General features: G+C 41.0%; 1 protein-coding gene across 2 annotated transcripts in view; it reads left to right on the forward strand.

Moving 5' to 3' along the window:
• LOC107394545 (dolichyl-diphosphooligosaccharide--protein glycosyltransferase subunit STT3B) overlaps positions 1–21,080 on the forward strand; it is a 143,542-nt gene that overhangs the window by 65,605 nt on the left and 56,857 nt on the right. For both annotated transcript variants that reach the window (XM_070547595.1, XM_070547594.1), the window contains exon 3: positions 16,456–16,743. In XM_070547595.1, the coding sequence (XP_070403696.1) occupies positions 16,456–16,743 (288 nt within the window). The remainder of the gene's footprint in view (positions 1–16,455; positions 16,744–21,080) is intronic.

The following is a 21,080-nucleotide window of genomic DNA, read 5'->3' on the forward strand; positions in this document are numbered from 1 at the left end:
TATTCTACAGGATTATAATAAAGTAATTAATATTTTGATTTCACAGATTGGTCACATCTTATTATTGACTAACACTTTGTTTGAATAGCTTTATTAAAAATAGAGTTCTTTGATTTATTAAAAGGAGAGAGTCCTTTTCATTCTTCTCTTGAGCTGGAAAGAAGCAGTTTAGAAGCAAATGCATGAGACCTTGAGGCAATATCTCACGCAGATTAGTTCTGTGTCAGAGGCATCTGTGGTGAGAGGGTAAATAACCTTCGGTGGAATAGCACCTCCATCACGTTACATATGCATTAGATTGGTGTTTAGTTTTTTTTCCCATCTGATATTACAATATTTGACCTACATTTCAGTAACATTTTAGGTTTGTATTAATAACACATCTTAGTCAAAATAACACATAAATATATCCAGTAAAATATAATGCATGTCATTAACATGCATTTGTATTGGAAATGGTAATAACATTTAATTTCTGTTGCTAACAATGTAATGGTGGCATGTCTTATGTACGGGTTGGCAATAATCCAGTTTAAATTATGTTGAAAGATAGAAGCGTTTGAATTATATACTACACCGGCTTGCTGTACTTCCTGCTCCTGTGTGTGGAGCAGACTTGTAGCAGGAATGTGACTCGTATCAGCAGTGGTTCTGATCCGTAGCGCTGCAGGATGCAGAATAAACAGGATGGTGGGGACTTTTCATCCGCTTGTAGAGTTGTCTTAGTTTTACAATCATCGTGTATTTTTCTGTGCGCCACTTGATCGTGAGACTGCTACCCGTTAGCTTTAGCATTAGCCAATCTGCGTGTAGCTGCACTTTTGATCCCAAACTATGGACCGGTTCTGCCTTTGTGCCTTTGCTGGTTCCTTTATTTTCCTCCACTGCATCCAGATGACCACACTGTGTGCCAGTAAAAAGCATTTTTCTTACACGTAACTTACTTTTGTTCAGTAAAGTTCTGGGGAAAATAGTAATTCAAAGATGTTGCACCAGTGCTACGTTTAAAAATACAGACATGCACAGACGTTTTTTTCCATCGCACAGTACAGTAGTGCTGTACGATACTGCAAAATTTGGTATTGATCCGATACCAAGTAAATATAGGACCAGTATTGCCGATACGATACTTTACTACGCCTAGTTTTGAACCAAATACATCATAAATATGAAAATCTTATCTGAAAACTCAAGTTTTATTGATTACTTAATTATTTTGTAAGTTTTCCTTTCATTAATAATGTATGATGATAATAAAATATAGGAAACATTTTCAGGCAAATACAATTTTTATTGAGAAACTCAAAATGGTTTATAGAAAACTTAATTTTCTCTTTAGGGGGTGGTAACCTGCATTTATAGTTACAAACTCAAGATTTTTTTCTATTTCCAGTCTGCCATCATGCAGCAACAACAGTGGTCTCTGCTGTTCTGTGCTCGTCTCATGCTGGCGTGCTGTTTTACTTTTTTTTTTTTTGTTAATGTAATGGCGGACTGCCCCATTGACTGACATCTGTGGTGTTCCAATCACAGTGCTTTAATGGTTTGTTGGGCTAATCACAGCACTCTTTCAGTGAGGTAGGCGGGATGTCCCTGCAAACAAACATGGCTGCCACTCTGAAAGGGTCCAATCACAGGTAACAGCCAGGTAAACTACAAATCAAGATGGCTGCCTGTCTGTAGTATTCCAATCGTAGCGCTTAATAGATTTCATGGGCCAATCGCAACACTAAGTAGCTGGGATGTTATTGAAAAAATAACCGTCACTAGTCGGCGGTCAGCCGTTAATTTGAAACGGCTTTGGCATCAAGTTTGGACTATTATGACTTTGGCTTTTGTTTGAGTCAAGATCAGTTAGAAGTACTAAAGTTTATTTAGGAAAAAGATGTGTTTTGCATCTTCTTTGACGAAGTTTGGTGGACTGCCTCGTTGACCGACATCTGTAGCGGTGAATACGTCATGGCTTGCCAGGCTAGAAGAAACTGATACGATTTCATCACGCATGTATTTAATAAATAGTCAAAACCAACATTAGATTGATTCCATCGATATTTTAGATCGATCCGCCCACCCCTACTGTACAGCCCTGCTCTGATATGGAAGAGCCTGGGGTAAAATCAGGACGTCAATAGCGCCAACCATAGATATGTACCAACTAGCGAGAAAAGCAATTTTTGATCTTCTTCTGCAGCGGTTTTAGCACTTTTCGGTGCACCGCTGCTGATACAGTGCCCCTGTAGTGGCGCAACTCTGCAACTGCAGTTAAAATAACATTCATATAGCTGGGGGCAGAGTGAAATCAGGCTGGGGTGGCACAAAATTAGCTGGAGGCGGCCACCACGCTAATTTGAACGCAGGAAAAACCTTGATAAATTTCAGTTCGTTTATTTTCCTCCACTTATCTAAGTTCAGGTTGCGGTGGTCAATCATGATCCATTGCACCCCTAATCTCGAGTAGGATATCCCAGACCGTCCTCTCCCCAACCACCTCCACCAGCTCCTCCGGCAGGAGCTCAAGGCATTCCTGGGCCAGATTGGAGATGTACTTGTTCCAATTTGTCTTGGGTCAACCCAGGGGCCTCCTGCCAGCAGGACATGCCCGAAACACGATCCCAGGAAGGCTTCCAGTTGGCACCCTGACAAAAAGCCCAAACCACCTCAGCTGGCTCCTCTCGATGTGGAGGAGCAGCAGCTCTATTCCAAGTCCCTCCTGAATGTCTGAGCTCCTCACCCAATATCCACGGCTGAGCCCAGCCAGCCTCCGGGGGAAACTCATTTCAGCCACTTGTATCGGCGATCTTGTTCTTTTGATCATTACCCAAATCTCCTGACCATAGGTGAGGGTTGGGACGTAGATCTACTAGTTAACGAGAGCCTTACTTTCTGGCTCAGCTCCCTCTTATCATAACAAACCGGTTCAGCATCCACAGATGCTGCCCCAATCTGCCTCTCGATCTCCCGCTACCCTCTGAACAAGACCCCAAGATACATAAACTCCTCCACTTGAGGCAGGACCTCTCCCCCGATCCATAGTTGGCAAGCCACCGTTTTCCAGTCGAGAACCATGGCCTCGGATTTGGAGGTGCTGATCCTCAAACTAAATTGGATTGAAATTTACCATTTGCTAATTCTAAAGCTAGCCTCAAAAATTTAATTGGTTCTGCATCAAAATGCCTGTTAAAGGCATGACTTTTAAAATTTAGATTTAATCTCCGTTCATGTCTTTGCTTAAACGTTCGCAGGCTTGGTTTTACGAATTTACAAATAAAAGAGGAGCCAACTTATTTCAGTATGGATGTATTCATATGTTAATTATTAAGTTCTCGGATACCATTAGGTGTCGGTGCAGTTGTCTGAATAAAATAGAATGAATATAAAAGTGTTTTGTAACTTCTAGCTGGCCTTGGCAGAAGTGTGACAGCAGATGGTCAGTGACATTTCTCCTTATACAGCAACCTGACTTTTGATAACAGGTGGCAGGGTAATTCTCCTGGCAGTGCTAAATGCAAATTCCCCCCTACAGCATGCAAATCAATGCAAAACGCATAAAGGTCTAACAGCCACATGTTAGAAACCTCAGGTTTGAGCTGTTGCTGAAGTTTATTCAATATTCTTTCTGCAGAGTTTTCAAAACTAGAATAATGGTTCACAGGTTATCAGAAACATGATTCCTCAGCAGCTCAGACCAGGTTTCAAATTTTAATTTGGTTCAATTCAGAGGGCTGTGATGTGATTATAAAACGATTATCGATGTACCTTTCTATATCACTGCGCTGTACTTAATCGCAGAATGTTAGTAATAACCTAAAAAGTAAACAGTTTCAGTTACTTTATAGTCATAAAAAACAGTTTGGTGTACTAGAATCAGTTATTCTCAGACTTCAGTTTATTTTTGATTAAAGTGAAAAACTGCACTTGATCAAAACTAAATGGTGAGTAGTCCAAGGCCTTTCCCTTAGTCTAAAGGCTCAGTATTATACACTCACAAAGAATAAGAATACTAAAATGTGAATAAATATGAAAACACCACACTTGACACAAGTGAAGTCATTTCAAGGTAGAATTGATGTCCAGTGCCGCGTTTCCAGTGAATGGTACGGTGCGGTGCTATTTAGTCTGTTTCCACTGTAAAAGCGGCCCACACTACAAACCCATGTCACACCATTCCTGGGCCCCCTTCAGTTATAGGTCCACTGGACAATGGAATTGTACAGTCATGGCGGCGCCACACAACACAGTCCAACGAATGGGGACAAAAACACCACCGTTTGTGCACTAGACATAAACACTACGGTACAGCTGATTCTCCTTAGCATATGGGCATGTGAAAGACAATAAGACATCAGCAAACATGAGCTAGAGCTGTCTGGGGTCCATTGTTATGGTTGATTGAATCACCTCTGTCATTGCAAGCATATTGTGGTATGACACCACAATACACTTTTAGGTTTAATCCTAAAAGTCTCACTTGCCCAGTGAGCGTCCCAACTGGTGGTGGAAAAGCTCTCCTGAGTACGTGTGACCATTTAATAGTGTACTGACCCATTTGGTTCACACAAGGCATTAAAAATCTCCTTTTTTTTCTTCCTTTTTTATTTCTATTCAAAATAAAAATAATTAAACATATAAACAATAAAAAATACATAACAAAAAATCCTATTTGAACTTGCCTTAATCCACCTTGTATCCCTTTGTTTAACGACCTTGATTACACTGCAGTTAAATTACTGTGTGGTTTTAAATGTAAACTAGGCTCTTGCAAACAAACAGAACAAGCTATAGGTATAGAATAGGTCTAGTATTCTATCAAATAATCCATCTATTCATCGAGTTATGGGATATACATGAGTTATGCAGGATGTACCCAACTACATCTGTGCACTCTTCTGCATTCACATGTGATAAATTATTAGTTTAAAACTCGATCTTGCACAGTTCTGTCCGTGAATCAGAACATTTGTTATTGTCAAGCTTTTTTGAGTTTTATCCATTCTTACTTGACAGTTATGTATGAAACTCCATGTTTGATGCACCCGAGTACAACAGTCATGGTTAATGGCCTGTATGTGTATAGCGCCTCTTTAGGGTTATACAGTCCCCCAAGGTGCTTCACAACACAGTCATTCACCCATTCACACGCTGGTGAGGATGAACTACGATGAAGCCGAAGCTGCCCTGATGCGCACTGAAAGACGCTAGGCTATTGAGAAGTGGTGCCACCGGTCCCCCCGATCAAACCTTTGCTGTTAAAACGTGAAGACCTTCATTAATCTCAGATGGGGACAGTCTACCCACAATGCCGCTGACGGCATCTGTTAAGGAGACTGGCGTGCCTTTGTTCTTGGGTCCAACCCTTACCATACCCTCCTTTAATTTAAAGTCAGACAGGTGATCTTGACAGCGGTCATTGTGTATAAACATTAAGTCTGTTAAGTTGGACGACAGATGATTTGATATCAGTTAATGTGACAGTTGAGTGCCTCTATTCTCAGTCCAGTCCAGCTGCCCTCTCCCTCTTTATTCCCCATCCTTCACTCCCCAGAGGATGACTGTCATTTGCTCTTCCTATCTGAGCTGCAAATAAGAAAAGAAGGCCTCTCTAATGTGTCGGTCCATAACAACAGCAGGCTGTCAAGCTGATACCCTCTCATTCTCTCCATGAGGACGATTAAAGCATGTATTTGGTAACTGCTTTTGTCACTTTTTAATGTTTTTTTAATGCGAAAGCTGCATCCCTCCCCCCCCCTCCATCAAGTCATAAAAAGGTGTTTATAAATAATGCATGGGTTTTCTGTAGTCAAACCTCATTATAGGAATATATGTAACAATCTTCATCATAGGGCTGCTCAATTAATCGAATTTTAATCACGATTACGATCTGAGTTTTGAACGATTATAAAAAACAAAACAAGCCGATTATTTGGTCCTCCCGCTTGCGCTGCCCTGAGTTGCAAATGAAGCGCTCCTCCACAGTGTTGCCAACTTAGCGACTTTGACGCTATTTCTAGCAGCTTTTCAGACCCCCTTCTTGACTTTTTAATCCTAAAAGTACCTAGCGAACATCTCAGAAACATCTCTGGTAACCCATAGCTACTTTCTGGATAACTGTCGTCGACATTTCCTGCAGGTTAGCTAAACACTCCGCCTGTGCTCCGGACCGTTCTTCTCAACATTAGGAAAGGGAATGATGCAGTGATGTGTCGGTCGCTAAAGACAGCTCTCGGAGCCGGCTCCCTGTTGGAGTAACCAGAGTGAGTGACACACACACCGCACCTGCGGACTCCTGAGCAGCTAAAAACAGCTAAATGTGCACGTGCGGCGAGCTAGACACACGTGCAACTTGCCCGATTGCTGTGAGACCGGGGTGGGGGGTGCAGCTGTGGTTGGGACAATTATTACATTAACTGATGGACTTGTAAATAAATAGTTTATAAATAAGGTAGAAATAAGTTCCTCACGCTGATAACTAATAACTAATCTCTCTGAGGGCACGGTGCTAGTGCACTCTCCTACAGCACCTTGACATGGCTACATAAATGTTATGCAACATTTTGTGAACATCAATTTATTTGCATTTATTTGTTATAAATGCCACTGTATAATTCTTGCTGTCAGTATTTGCAAGATATTGGTATTTGGTTCTGTAATGGTTAGACTTAAATGAGTTAAACCAAGGTCTATAGCCCTTGGGTCATAAACTATGAGCTATAAGTATATTGGTCGTTTTATCCTGGGAATCAGGAGTTCCTTTAGTGATCATCTTGTTTCTTATTTTTGTCCTGATTGTGCCCTGAGCAGTTTTATGACTGAATAGAAACAAATAAAATCAACATAAATTGAAAAATCGTCTTAAATAATCGTGATCTCAATTTCAGTCACCATAATCGTGATTATTATTTTTGCCATAATCGAGCAGCCCTACTTCATCATACCTGCAAGATTCTTAATGTCTAATAATTACAGGATTAATCTGGGATACAGCTCCATTAGAAATACCGTAAATCCTCTAATACAGGCCCGGGCCTGTATTTGACTCAAGCTCACCAAGCTCCAGGCCTTTATTGGAAGGAGGGCCAGTATTAGAGACAGGCCTCTATTTCTATTTGAGCAAAATGAACTAATGGTTCGCTGGAGTTTTTGACAATTAAAATTGGGCCCACATTTTCAAAGTTAAACCCATTTCTTTTAACAACGGTAGTTTCTGCTTCAGCCCTCTCCCCCCTCCCCCTGCGCAGCGGCCGCAAACTCACTGATGCGCCTGCAGCCTCTCGGAGTTCCTGCTGCTCTAAACATTAAAATAATTATTTCATTTTCTGTTCCTCACTCCTGATGACCTTCAATGGTGTCTGTTTGTTGCAACAGCAGAAAAACTAACTTGTTTTTATTTGACTATTTTTCTGTCCTGCCTGTTATCTTCCTGCATCTCCTCTCAGTCCTAAAGAGAAACTGCTACCTGGGTTCATATATATTCACCTCATGAGTTACCTTTGAACTGCAGTTCTAAAAGATCTACCGACCGCAAAAACAGCGGAGCGCTTGCTGTTTGGCGGCCGTATCAGTGATCAGTGCGTCGGAAGACAAGGTGATGCGCGCAGCGTCCCGCTCCACAGCATGCAGCGAAACGCATCAGGCGCAAATAAAAGACAGAAAACATTCAAGGAAATGAACTGACATGAACGATCGCCTGTTAAAGTAGTTTTTGAGGTGGCGACACCTAATTGTTACTGTGGCCGTGCTCAGGAGGCAGATCTACCGACCGCGAAAACAGCGGAGCGCTCCCTGCTGTGATCTGTGCGTCGGAGGACAAGTTGATGCGCCCCGCTCCACAGCAGCGATACACATCAGGCGCAAATAAAAGACAGAAAACATTAAAGGAAATGAACCGACATGAACGATCGCGTGTCAGTACCTACGGTCTGGCACAGCGCGTTGCCCCCCCCACCCCCCGAGCGCAGGAGCTTGTCACCTGCTGATAGCAGGCTGCTGTCTTTTCCGAGGGCTGCATCTTGCCGGTCATTATCACGTGACAGCGACTAGTCGACGACGGGCATAAAAAGTCATAGTGAAGTTGACTAGTTCATACAACCCCTGCTACTGCTCCCCAGAGTGTTCTGCAGCATAATCAGCACGTTCTCTTTGAACTTGATAGTGTAATGACCTGGCTGGGGTTGTAAGCCAGGTGCATTCTGGGTATTGTGTTATATGTGTTTCCTATCGTTCTGCTGGTTCCTATGTGTTGATTTGCGTGTTGTGTGAGTGTTAGGTAAGCCACAGGGAAGGTGATGTGTGTTCTGTGGAGCGGGTTGAATTAGCATGGTTAACTGACACCGTGACTCTGTGTGGTAGGAGCGTGATAGAGGATCGGTGTCTGTAGCGTTACAAAGCCTTGAAGAAAAAGCCTAATAAAGGTCTGCGTGAACCTTTACTGCCTCCTGCTGGTTGATTTGGGGACTATAACCCTGCCGCTGGGACGCTCATACTTGCTTGTTACCACATTCCATCCGGCCACAATAAGAGACCGACCATTATTTACCTCCGCTGACTCTGACACCGGCCAAAATTGGAGACCCGACCTTTAATTGAATACCGGCCTGTATTAGAGGATTTACGGTAATCAAATCTTCAAAGCCAAGAGGCAAGAGAGGGTTAATTTACACCGGAGTACCATAGATGATCTGGTGTCATGTAATTCATGTGATGAAGGCCAGGCGTTATTAGTAGATGTGCATGATCTGAGACTAAAACAAACGCACATTGAGAATCACTTGATGTATATGCCTGCTGGACAGCGAACAGCACCAAGCTCTAATTGGATCTCTTATGGTTAAACGAGACAGAGGCCACAAGGCCTCACCTACAAAGGCCACAGCTCGATTCAGCCGAAGATGCTGGTCATTATACTTTCTGTTGAAACACCGTTCTGTTTTTGCCCGGCGTATTAAACCATGCTGGTCCAGGTTGTCCTTGTGCTGTCTGAGACATTTTGACCAAAGCAATTCTTCCAACATGTGATAAATGATTCCTTTTATAATCAAATAGTTTCTGTAATTGCTGTTATAACCTCTATTTGAGCCCCAGACAGAGTTCGTCTTTATTTTTTTTTATGTATTAAAGTTATTTTGATGTGTTTTTGCCCTTCCTCTGAAAGTAATATACAATCATGAGCCTGTGTGGCCCACCCGAGTACAACAGTCATGGTAAATGGTTAATGGCCTGTGTTTGTATAGGGCCTTCTTTGGGTTATACAGTCCCCCCAAGATGCTTCACAACGCAGTCATTCACCCATTCACACATACATTCACATGCTGCTGGGGAGGAGCTACGAAGCCGAAGCTGCCCTGAGGTGCACTGAAAGAGGCTAGGCTTTTGAGAACTGGTGCCACTGGTCCCCCCGATAACCACCAGCAGGCAACGTGGGTTAAGTGTCTTGCCCAAGGACACAACAGCAGCATTCTCTTGTCAGAGCCGGGATTGAACCTGCAACCTTCCGATTACTGGACAACCTACTCTACCTCCTGAGCTACTGTTGTCTCACTCATGTCATTTAATTATCCAAAATGTTTTACCTGTTTTCCCAGTTTTACAAAAAATTTGCCTAAATTGGTATTTCTTTAAATTGCCAGCAGGTTTTGTTTGTGTAGATGCTTTATTTTAATACGTTTTTGAGTTTCGACACAGAGCAGCTTAGAGTGCATAGTGGGGAAAGGTTATCAGGCAGTTTGGAGATGTCATTTTTACTTCACCTCCCACTCTGCCATCAAACTCATCAGATGGTTGTGTGAGAGCTCTTATCTTCCAGCTAACTGTGTGAATTGTGGGTTTATTAAGGTAGCGCGACTCAGGGTTGCGAATGACCACAGTCACCAATTCTTGTCATGTGTCTTGCCCATGTGTGTCTGATCTCTGAATTGTGTGTACTGAAACTTAATTTCCCTCTGGGATTATTAAAGTATATTTGATTGATTGAAAAGCAATTTAAAGAAGCAATAAGTAAAAAAAATTATAACATTACCTGAAAATTGCCACGTCAAGGCTGATTTAAATCACCACCATAGACTTGAATTAGGGCTGGGCGATATGGACCAAAACTTATATCTCGATATCTTTAAGCTGAATTCCGATATACGATATATATCTCGATATTTTTCCTCCTGTAAACTGTTGACAAGTTAACTCACTTCAAGCTCTTGAGAAATTATATACATAAATCAGTAGGTTAAATGCATAAAAATGTATTGGTTCTGGTCAAACTTTAACCGTAGTGCCTATTCTCTACCAGTCTGAGCTTTAGTAACACAGGTACAGCTGTCTGCTAACACACACACACACACACACACAGTTGAGAGCCAGAGGTGTATCAAATGTCCCACAGGCACTTTTTAATTATATATTTATAATTAATGTAAAATTATTTAAATTCCATCTAGAAGTGGCCCATATTGTATAGGTCTTGTCCAGAGAAAAAAAATCCATCATGTTAAGCTAAATGTACGATGATGTAATTGCATCTACTGCAGATCACATGGGTCATGCACCATGGAGTTATTAGTTATTAGAAAAACTAGTTATTAACTATTTGTTAGTTATTAGTTAGCAGTGTTGGCTCATATCAGCGATTATACTGTAATGATTCAGAGTCTCTGGTTGCTCTTTTATGAGTGTTATTTTCGGGCTACTGTCGCCATAACCCATACCTTACAAACTCAACTTTTTCATCAGAATCACTCGTAACGGAGTATTTACTAGCATAGCAAACCAGAGCGGGAAAAAACGGAACCGGAACAACATTTCTCACCCGTTGAGTTCGCCTTCAAAATGAAACTGTAACTCTATAGTTTACTAGTCAAACCCTTGCAATATGTCTCAGGTCATTTGGCCACTCCGGCTTTCCGTAGCCATTTCCTCATTACACAGGGGAGGGAGGGGTTTGGCTCGTCTCTCCGCACAAGCAGGATGGAAAACAGAACTCCGTTGGTATTGAACGTCCCCAAATAATTAAAAACCAGGAGGCCAAATGCAAAGTTTAGAGCAGCACATTTACCCAGAGGCTATCAGACTGAGCAAACTTGTGAGAATACACGTAATAGCCGCTTAGAGACGGAGCAACATGTCGCTAGCATAGCGGCTAATCGCTAGCATAGCAGTTTGGCCAGTTATATCGATATAAAGATATAAAGTCATCTTATTTCTTGTTTAAAAATTATACCGATATTTAAAGAATATCGATATATCGCCCAGCCCTAACTTGAATGGATTCTATTTAAAACGTTGGTGTTCTGCTGCCGTTCCATGCCGCCAATGCTTCCAGTGTGCAGTAGGCTCAAGAAGCCACAACATCTTTTTGTTTTACTCAAATATCGGGTAAAGAAGTCAAGAAGCTAACGTTGAACGAGCAGTGCCCACGGTGAATTAGCAAACAAAACTATCACTTTTAACCCATTCACTGCCATTGACAACAAAAGTCGTCATTTTAAATCCAACCGTTCACTGTCAATGACGACTAAAATAGTCATTTGCGTTTTTTTACTGCGTGGGCGTCGGAACGAGCCCCCGCAGCATGAGAACGAACATCCAATCTCTGAAGCTGATCTTCATCCGCATTTGTCACACGTCACATGATCAGGAAGCAGAAAATCCATGTGTTCATTTTGGGCCGCTGCCATTAAAAAGTGAGGCGCAAATCGGAAAAGCTACTCAGATCACTATTTGAAAACGAAATTATGAAAGAACGGATAACGCTCGAAACGCGCAGATTCTTCCTAATGTAAGAGTTGAGTCTACTTTTTGTTTTGGTGTCGACATCCTAGTGTGCAACGTTTCTGTGACTCTTAAAAAATAGTAAAAACGCTGGCAGCGAAAGGCTTTTCTGATTAGAAAATGGCTGGCAGTGAATGAGATAATATGTCAAACTACTTTTTGTTTTCCCATTACCAACAGCTAGCAGTTAGGCAATCAGAGGAGAGATGTCAAAGTATCAGGAAATAAGACTCCAAAATCTGCAATCTTCTCTCCTCTTTGCTGGCTCACTGCTAGTTCCTGAAACAGGAGCGCTAGAGCTTTTTTTCCCTGGCGTCAACTCACAAGGTACTCACTTGTACTTGAGGCCACTTCAGATATGTTAAAACACAAATGAACTTGGTCTTTAAAGTGAGGGTCAAGACATGAGTGGAGACGTCTTTCATCCACATTTCCTGTTAGGAAAATGCTTCTGAAAAAGGCGTCGCCTGGCGGACAGAGAGAGCGGCATTGAGCCAGTTGTAGACCGCACCCCCCTCAACCCCCTGCTTGTGCTGTCGGAGTTTCTCAAGCTAAAAACAAGTTGTTAATGAGTGCGTGCGCACTCGCGCGTGCACACACTCACACAAGACTTACCGCTCAGGAGAAGAGCAGACACAGATTCTGGAGCATTCCCAGTTGACCGTAATCATTAGATGAAAAGGGGAGGAGGGCGTTTTTTTCCCAAGGAGATGTGCGGCTCAGAGCGCTTATGTGGCAAATCAGCAGGTGAGTGGCTGAGCCAGGTGGAGGTGCGGCTGGCTCACCTGGAGACCAGTGCAGTGCAGCCACGCAGTAATTTGCTGACAACGTCACGTTTTTCAGCTTAGCCATCAGCCACAGCTGATTTTACATGAAGGTGGAGTTTTTAACCTGAAGATGGAGATAGTTATGGTTTTGGGCTGAAATATTAAAGTTTCACTAAACTGCTACACTAATGATTACACCTGTGTACAGCACCATTAGACACTCATCTATACAGGTTATCAGCAAAAAAAAAGTTAATTTAGGTGTTACTTGCTCTTTAAGCACACAAATTTTATTTATCAGAACAAAGATATGTTACACCACCTTTATGTTTTATAGGTGTATGAATAATTTCTTCTTCCATATTTAACGGCTTTGAAGGAACAGTTTAAGGTTATGGTGCCCAGGCCTCTTAGCCAAGCTTGCGCTTTAAGTTTACATTTGTGTTTTTGCCACAGCCAAACTAGCTTTGTTTTTCTCCTAATTATTTAAATTAGGGGAACAACATATAAAACTTACACAAATTCCATTTACATCTTACAGAAAAGAGCAATAAGAATAATCACAAGGAGCAACTACAGAGATCCGTCCAATCCATTATTTATAAAATTAAAACCACTAAAATTCTATGATCTGGTGGACTACAATATTTTAAAATTTATGTATAATGCAAACAAAAGGAACTTACCTGCAGGTTTAATCAAGATTTACAAAAAGACATAGCAAATATGATCTAAAAGGTCATGAATCATTTAATGTACCTAGACATCGGATACTCATAAAGGAACATTGTGTGTCCATATATGGAGTTAAATTGTGGAATAAATTAAATACTGAAATCAAGAATGCAAAAACAATATTGACTTTTAAAAAGGAGATAAAAATGAAATGATTAACTTATATAGATCCATTACATAAATGTGAGAGGGAAGGGGGGTTGGGGGGATGAAAGAAAGAAAGAAAAAAAAAGGAAACAAGTCTATGTATGCATATGTGTATATATGTATGTATAGAGGTCTACAACTTTATGCTTCTCTCTGTGTAACTCGTTTTCGCTTTGTTTTTGTTTTTTTGTGTTTTTTTTTTTTCAATTCATGGGTTGAGATTGTGTGGGCCAACCAGTCCAGGAACAATATTGTTAAATTTTTTTTTGTATTAATGTTATTTTAGTTAAAAGGGGCAGATAACATAAGTTGTTCTTCTTTCTGTCCCCTTTTTCATTTTGGCTTGTAGTAATTTTTTTTCTGTTTTTATTTTAATGTCAATAAATGAAAAATGAAATAAAGGGGGAAAAAAGATGGTGAAAGTTAACATATTGGATCTATTGATTTGCCACACCGTATTGGGAAAATGAGAATAACGCACATTTGTAAAAATTGCGCAACATAAAACACAGAATTATTGGAAAAAAAGGAACGTGTCATTTTATTTTTTACGCTGCACTTCCGCAGAATGAGTGATACAGAAACTCTAAGATAGTCTTGCACTTTTCTCTTAACCTCTTCCTGTTTCCTGTTCTGCGGTGCATGTTAGACGGCTGGCTGCAGAGAACATTTAGCCTTGGAACACGCAAATCTGAGTTAAGCTGAGTTTATGAGTTTTTGCTACAACAACAAAAAAAAGCCTAATTGCTCATTCAAACTTGATGGAAACGCATGTAATCAGTCATATTCTGATTTAATTGTCCCTTTGCAGCCGTTTGCCTCCCACATTTACCAGCTATTGATGCCCAAAACCGCCAACATCCACCCACCTGCTGTAACACATGTAATTTATAAACTTCCCATTTAGATTTGGATAAAAAAACAAACTGATCCATAGGTTGTTTGTTCGTAATGCTTTTTTAATGAAATTGCAATATCTGTTTACTGTGCATGCGAGTCGTCAAGTGTATAATAAGAAACATTCACATATTCAGTAACAGGCTGCAGTGTCCATATGTCCTCGCTTCCTGTACAGCAGAAGAATGCTTTTTATTTCCCATCTTTTCAGAGCTCTGCTTCCTGGTTCTGCCTCTTACAGCCGCACGTGAAGAGCTTATTTACAGTCATATTCAGCTCAAGCATGCAGAGTCGGCGGGAGTCTGCAGGATTCCCAAATTCTGTTCCATGTGTAGTGAGACGGACCTCGACCGTGGCTGTGCATGTCGATGATTGTTTATGCTTTCATTGTCTGCTTAGATATTGGAGCCACACCTCAGCTCTTACACCATCATGTATAAAACTATAAAGGTTAAAAACACTCATTTATATACCTCAAATATGGATCAAATACATTTGATTATAAAATCTAGTTTGCAGCTTTCTGCATCTTTACAAGCTGGAGAATTATACAGGAAGATGGGTCATCGACTAGAAATGAGTTGATAGCAGCAGTTAATGTTTACAGTTGGGCACAGTTCCACTACTCACACTTGCTGTGCATAAAAATATATATATTTATGAATTTTACCTTTTGGATTCAACCCTCGGTTGTCAGGAAAAAGATTTAAGCACTATTTTTAAGTTGCTCGCTGCAGAAATTCACGTGAGTCTAAAGAGAAGAAAAATGTAAGATCTGCATTTGCCTGGGAACTCTTTTGGGCTATTTTAAAGGGAACTGAAGAGAAATTGCAGCTCATTGAGGAGAAATCAGCTGAAACGTAACTAACATCAACTCTTCGCTAATTATAGAAATACTAACCGCCCTGATGTGTGTTTCTGTTGTAGTCGTAATAATGTGTCCTCCATTGTAGATGGCTTCCTGAAAATATTGTGTAAAGAATTTGGTTACATCCTATATGATTGATGCGCTAACTGCTAGTCCACACGTAGCCAAGCTCAAAGGTGGTCCCCTGCTGTCTTAAATCTGCTTCATTCCCTAAGAACTCATTCTGGGTTATCGAGTTTCTGATAAACGGTTATTAATTAGTTAGAAACACCCAATAAACCAGTTATAAGCAGTTTCGGTTCACTAAAGAGTTATTCTGACCTATTGCCAAACGTGAAGTGTCCTATAAATATTGTATCAACACTTATAAAGCTTTATAAGACATTTAGAACCTAATTAACTATTTACACCAAAATGTCCTCACTCAGGGGCAATAAAGGTATTTCCTAATTGTTTAATAAATAATAATGGGCAGTCTTATTGTGAAGTGATTTCCTGATCAGCAAAGACTGGGTTTTTCTGCCTCTGGTGGATGCATGGAACACGTCCAGTCGGCCGTCTTAGTCATTCCACCTAAATGTGTGTGATATTAAACTCATGTTGCTGTAAAGGGTTTTAGATTGAAATCTACAGTAATGGCTGTGAAATTTTAGAATTTGGAATGGTTTTAAGATGTTAAAAACACAATTTGGGGCAGCAGTAGCTCAACAAGTTGAGCGGGTTGTCCAGTAATCGGAAGGTTGCAGGTTCAATCCCGGCTCTGACAGAGAATTCTGTCGTTGTGTCCTTGGGCAAGACACTTAACCCACCTTGCCTGCTGGTGGTGGTCGGAGGGACCGGTGGCGCCAGTGCTCGGCAGCCTCGCCTCTGTCAGTGCGCCCCAGGGCAGCTGTGGCTACATCGTAGCTCATCACCATCAGTGTGTGAATGTGTGTGTGAACGGATGAATGATACACTGTAGTGTAAAGCGTTTTGGAGTCTTTACTCTGAGAGGCGCTATACAAGTGCGGGTCATTTATCATTTGGTCTCAACTGCATCCAGGCTAGCCGTTAGCTTATCAATCCTGTTAGAGTCCCACCGTGTAATTAACCATTTATTTTGCCTCTTAACTAAAAGAACTGAAACAACAACACAGAGAGGAATTCTGATGGTTTTTATTTCCACATGGTTGAAATAAACTGCCCCGCCCTTAATCATCATCACCCTCATCCTCTCAGCTCACCCGCCAGCTTCTGTGTTGCTATTCATGTTTTCTTACGTCCCCTCTGCTTCTCTGCCCTCAGGTATATCCAGGACTAATGGTGACCGCGGGCCTTATCCATTACGTGCTCAACCTTCTTCACGTCACGGTCCACATCCGGGACGTGTGCGTGTTCCTGGCGCCGGTGTTCAGCGGCCTGACCGCCATCTCCACCTTCCTGCTGACGCGGGAGCTGTGGAACCAGGGCGCAGGGCTCCTGGCGGCCTGCTTCATCGCAATCGTCCCCGGCTACATCTCTCGCTCTGTGGCAGGCTCCTTCGACAATGAGGGCATCGCTATCTTTGCGCTGCAGTTCACCTACTATCTCTGGGTATGTTGGAACGTTTTTTTTAATGAATCAAAAATAAAAAGTGTTTCCTTTACCAGAAAAGTTTTAGAATAAGATTAAACAAGTTTGACTCTTTGTGGAGGACATGGTGTCTGTAGCTCTGCTTTCAAGTCTTTATCGTTTTGCCTCAGATGTTGAATCATTTATCTGCAGTTTTTAAAAGCATGCTGGTGATCTTTGCTGGCCTGCTGGTGCACAGGATACAACAAACTGTGCCTAAAAACCTTCACAATGCCATGACCTCTGAAAGTAGAAAGGAAGAGTTAATGTTGGAATAGCCCCACTCTTCTCAATTTGCTACCCTTTTTTAAAAATGCATGCAGTGCTCACAACGGGCTGTGCTTCAAAAACACAAATGCACAATAAGCTCGTTTTCAGCAGATCTAGTTCATTTTCTGTTGGGTTTTTATTTGAGCTTCCTGTGATTAATACGTGAATTTGGGTTGTCCTTGATTTTAATCGAATCGAGTTTTGACAGACAAGTTCTTTCATAATCTTTGTCCAGCTGATATTTACAAGATGTTTCATAGTGACCCGCTTTAAAGATGGAGGATTTTTGACAGGATTGCATCAGCAGCCCTGCAGCTAGCTTAACATGAAAGCTTCATACATGTTTGTCTTTAGAACTGAAAACCTCCGTTTCACACCATCATCTGCATCCTCTTTCACTCCTGTTAGAGTTGAGCTTGAATAATTTTAGATTTCTAACGGGGTGACGAATAAAATCGTATCTACCGCATAAAATCAAATCACATTTTATTTATGAAGCGCTTTTCATGCAACGAGTGCAACTCAAAGCACTGCACAACATTGAAAACTGTCAATTTCCCTCCCCTCCCCCATAGATCAACATCCCTTCTATATCTCCCTCCTCCCACCATCACTCCCATCTCACGCACACACACACACACACACACACACACACACACACACACACACACACACAAAAGCTAAAGTGAAAGGACAACTGGATGAGTACAGATGCAATAGGCAACGAAGAAGATTGAAACACCATCAGAAGGAACCAACTGCACCGGGAGCAGCAGGATCGGGAGCAGCAGCCATTGTACCAGGCGGAGGCACAAGAAGCACCCAGGCAGTCACAGCCAATTGCCTCTCCCGGGGCAGTTAGCCCCCAAAATGTGTGCATTCTGGTCAATAGTTGCAGATGGCAAGAAATCTGAATGAGTTAAATCACATAAACAGAAAATTCTTACCATTAAAGGGCAACTTTACTCATATTTTTTATACATTTGAAGTGGTCTTTAGTAGGAATGAAGGCCTCTATCGTTCTCTGAGGCAAACAGTTCTACATTCGTACATTAGAGGGGATGAATGACCTGCGGCAGTGTTCTGTTTTACATTTTAGATGTCACAGGGTTAGGGTTAGTGGAGTTGTGGTGGAGTTGCTAATGCTAACAATTAGATTCTACTAGCCGAGATATTCTCTGCCGTTTCCTGGATGCTAAACCAACAACAGCCTTCCCCGTCATCTGTCAAGTTGGCTGAGACGAGGAACGTTAAGTGACAGTGTGACGTAGACCTGTCAGGTTTTTCTGAACTGAGTTTTTTTTTTTCGTGAACTGCCTATTTATGCGAGAACATTCCCAAATGTGGCTGAATTAAACACTACTAAAAACAGCGATTTGCACAACTCTTTACCAGTCATCACAAATGATTTAATACAGTTACAGTCGGTTAAAGGGTCAGTTTGGGATTAAAGCAGGGCTGCGTGATATTTGAAAAATTTCCATTGCGACTCTAACCCTCCAATATTAATAGCAATATTAGTCAGTACAGGAATTTTTACAAACACTTGAGGTTATGCTCTAGTCCTGCCATCTAGTTTAAGTTTTTCATACTGGCTGAACAACATGATACAATCATAACAGTAGACACAGTAAACACTTTTGTCAAACTACTTGAAAATAGAGCATTGCTTACTTTCAAACCCACAATGGTCCAGTAATAGTACTTCAATAAGATAGTCCACAATCCAGCATAGTACTGCTGAAAACCTTGGAAATTTTATTCGGATGCAGCTTTCGCACAGTTTCATCATGTCTTCTGTTAGCATCCTCTCATTAGCTTCAAGCTTTTGTTCGACATCTTACCTGATCCAACAGGTGAAGGGTTACATCTTTAACCATTAGCCCACAGGTCAAAAATGCCGCCGCCTATTCTCACCTGTGTAGCTCAAACCTGTTGTGCTTTAGTAAATTTGTTCATTGATGCATCAAATAGCCAATGAAATTCAGAAAATGAGATCTCATGATGCACACTCGTAACGTTGTGAAGCTCTCTTATGTATTTGCTAATCTGAGACGTTTAAGTGTGATGAAATCTAAAGGAGCTAAGTGAGGTAGCCCTTGGTTTTTTTCTATTAAAAGCACAGAAAAGTCGAGGTTATCCTCTGTTTTTGCAGTGACTAAAGGAAAACCGTACATGGTACATACATTCTTGCACAGTGGGTATGTTTATATAATCTCCTGTTATCTCTTAGTCGTAGAAATCACGCTGTTAACAAAATCGCCTCTTGTTCCACTCGTCTGCGGTGTTGGAAAGCCGAGGTGTCAACTTATAATTAACCAATTATCAGACCTGCGGCTAAGTTAATATAGCTGGATATTTAGGTGTGCAAATTAGTTATTGTAGAATTTATTAAAGCAGAATGCATAATTTATCCCTGTGATGGTTTTTTTGCGAGCAGTAAAGGACCAGATTTATTAAAACTTGAGCAGCATAAAGCCCATTTTCCTGCCTGCAGGGTTATTTTTTTCCAAAATGTGCAAACATAAGAGAGTACGTGTGCAACAGAGCTTTTAAAATCCTTTATTCTCATTTCCGATTGTAAATATCGAAGGTATAGGTTCTGTTTTTCATTTTATTTAGTTAATTCAGTCATTTGACATTATATTTGAGTTTAAACATTAAACCAAAAGGAAAGAATACCTTTGAGACATTTCTCCGTTATTGCTGGTCTTCTTCACTAGATCTTCTGCCTTGGATCTGCTGCTCAATGTTTATTTTATTTATATTTAGTTGCTGTTTTTATTTTTACCTTGGCTGCTCTGAAATTGTCTAGGGTTGATTACTACGTGATGGAGTGCTTCATTCCTTTTGCGTTCTTTCTAGACAGCGTCTACCACAGTTGGAGCTGTTTGGTTGTTTTGAGACCGTTTGTTCACGCCCAAAGCTCCACAGGTACGGAAATAAAACTGGTGCATTAATCTGTTTCTCTGATCTACTGACCTGGAACCATTTTAAACCATTTTATAATCAGCAGAGAGACCACCCGAGTCCAGAAGGCTGCTGGTTTGTTTCCTTAACCAGCAGAAATATTGTGGTGCTTGAAATCCTGCTGCCACAACTGGTTTGCCAATGAGCAAGGCACTGCACGCTTTCCTTCAGGTGCCATAACTATAGCTGCTGATGATTCAGCTTGGTTGTTAACTTTCTGTTATATGTGTTTAATAATAAGTTAAATGTTTGAAATTTACCTTTAAATTTGATTTGTATTTTAGCTCAAATACCCGTCGTTGGTGTTTAATTGCTCTCTGCTTATGTTTGCGACTCTAAATGAGTGTGTAAAAGCACGGTAACACATCAAGATCCTTTAAAAACCGTTGATGGCTTTTGGCTAAATACAGCGTTTAAAAAGCACATTTTCTGCTCAGAACTGTGCAGCCCTTCAGCAGTATTTATAGTCTATACATAAAGATTTAGGACAAATCTTCTATCTTGGTTTATAATTGGAGGAAGTCCCTTTATGAGCAGAACTATGTATCAACTACAAGCAGCTGTACAGAGTCTGTCCTCACAGCTAATGCAAAGTACACACCCTTGATCTCTGGAGACATTTAAGGAGGTGATAAAGAACGTGTGCATGTGTATAGAGAACATTTTATGGCATCTTCAGGTCTCAGGAAAACATTGAGGAAAAAATAATCTGATTTCATTCAAAAATCCATCAGACTTCTGACTAAGCAGTGCGTAAGAAAAGCTCTTGGATAGAAGCGCCTCAGACAATCATCCTGCAGGTGGTGCCGCCGTCATTACTTTTGCTACAGGTATGCTATGTAAAGTTGCAGTTAGGTTGTGACATGTTGGAAGCTTGAATCTTATGCTCTGCCACTGTTGCATGTTTGAGATGTTAGGACAAAATTTTGGCTGTTCTCTTATCCTCTGTTCATAGGTGTGTAATACTTTTCCACACTTGTGTTTAGGGTTGTCACGGTGTGAAAATTTTACATCACGGTTATTGTGACTAAAATTACCACGGTTTTCGGTATTATCGCAGTTTTTTTTTAAACGTGTTA

Source organism: Nothobranchius furzeri, chromosome 19 (genome assembly GCF_043380555.1).
Source record: "Nothobranchius furzeri strain GRZ-AD chromosome 19, NfurGRZ-RIMD1, whole genome shotgun sequence".
Taxonomy (NCBI): Eukaryota; Metazoa; Chordata; class Actinopteri; order Cyprinodontiformes; family Nothobranchiidae; genus Nothobranchius; species Nothobranchius furzeri.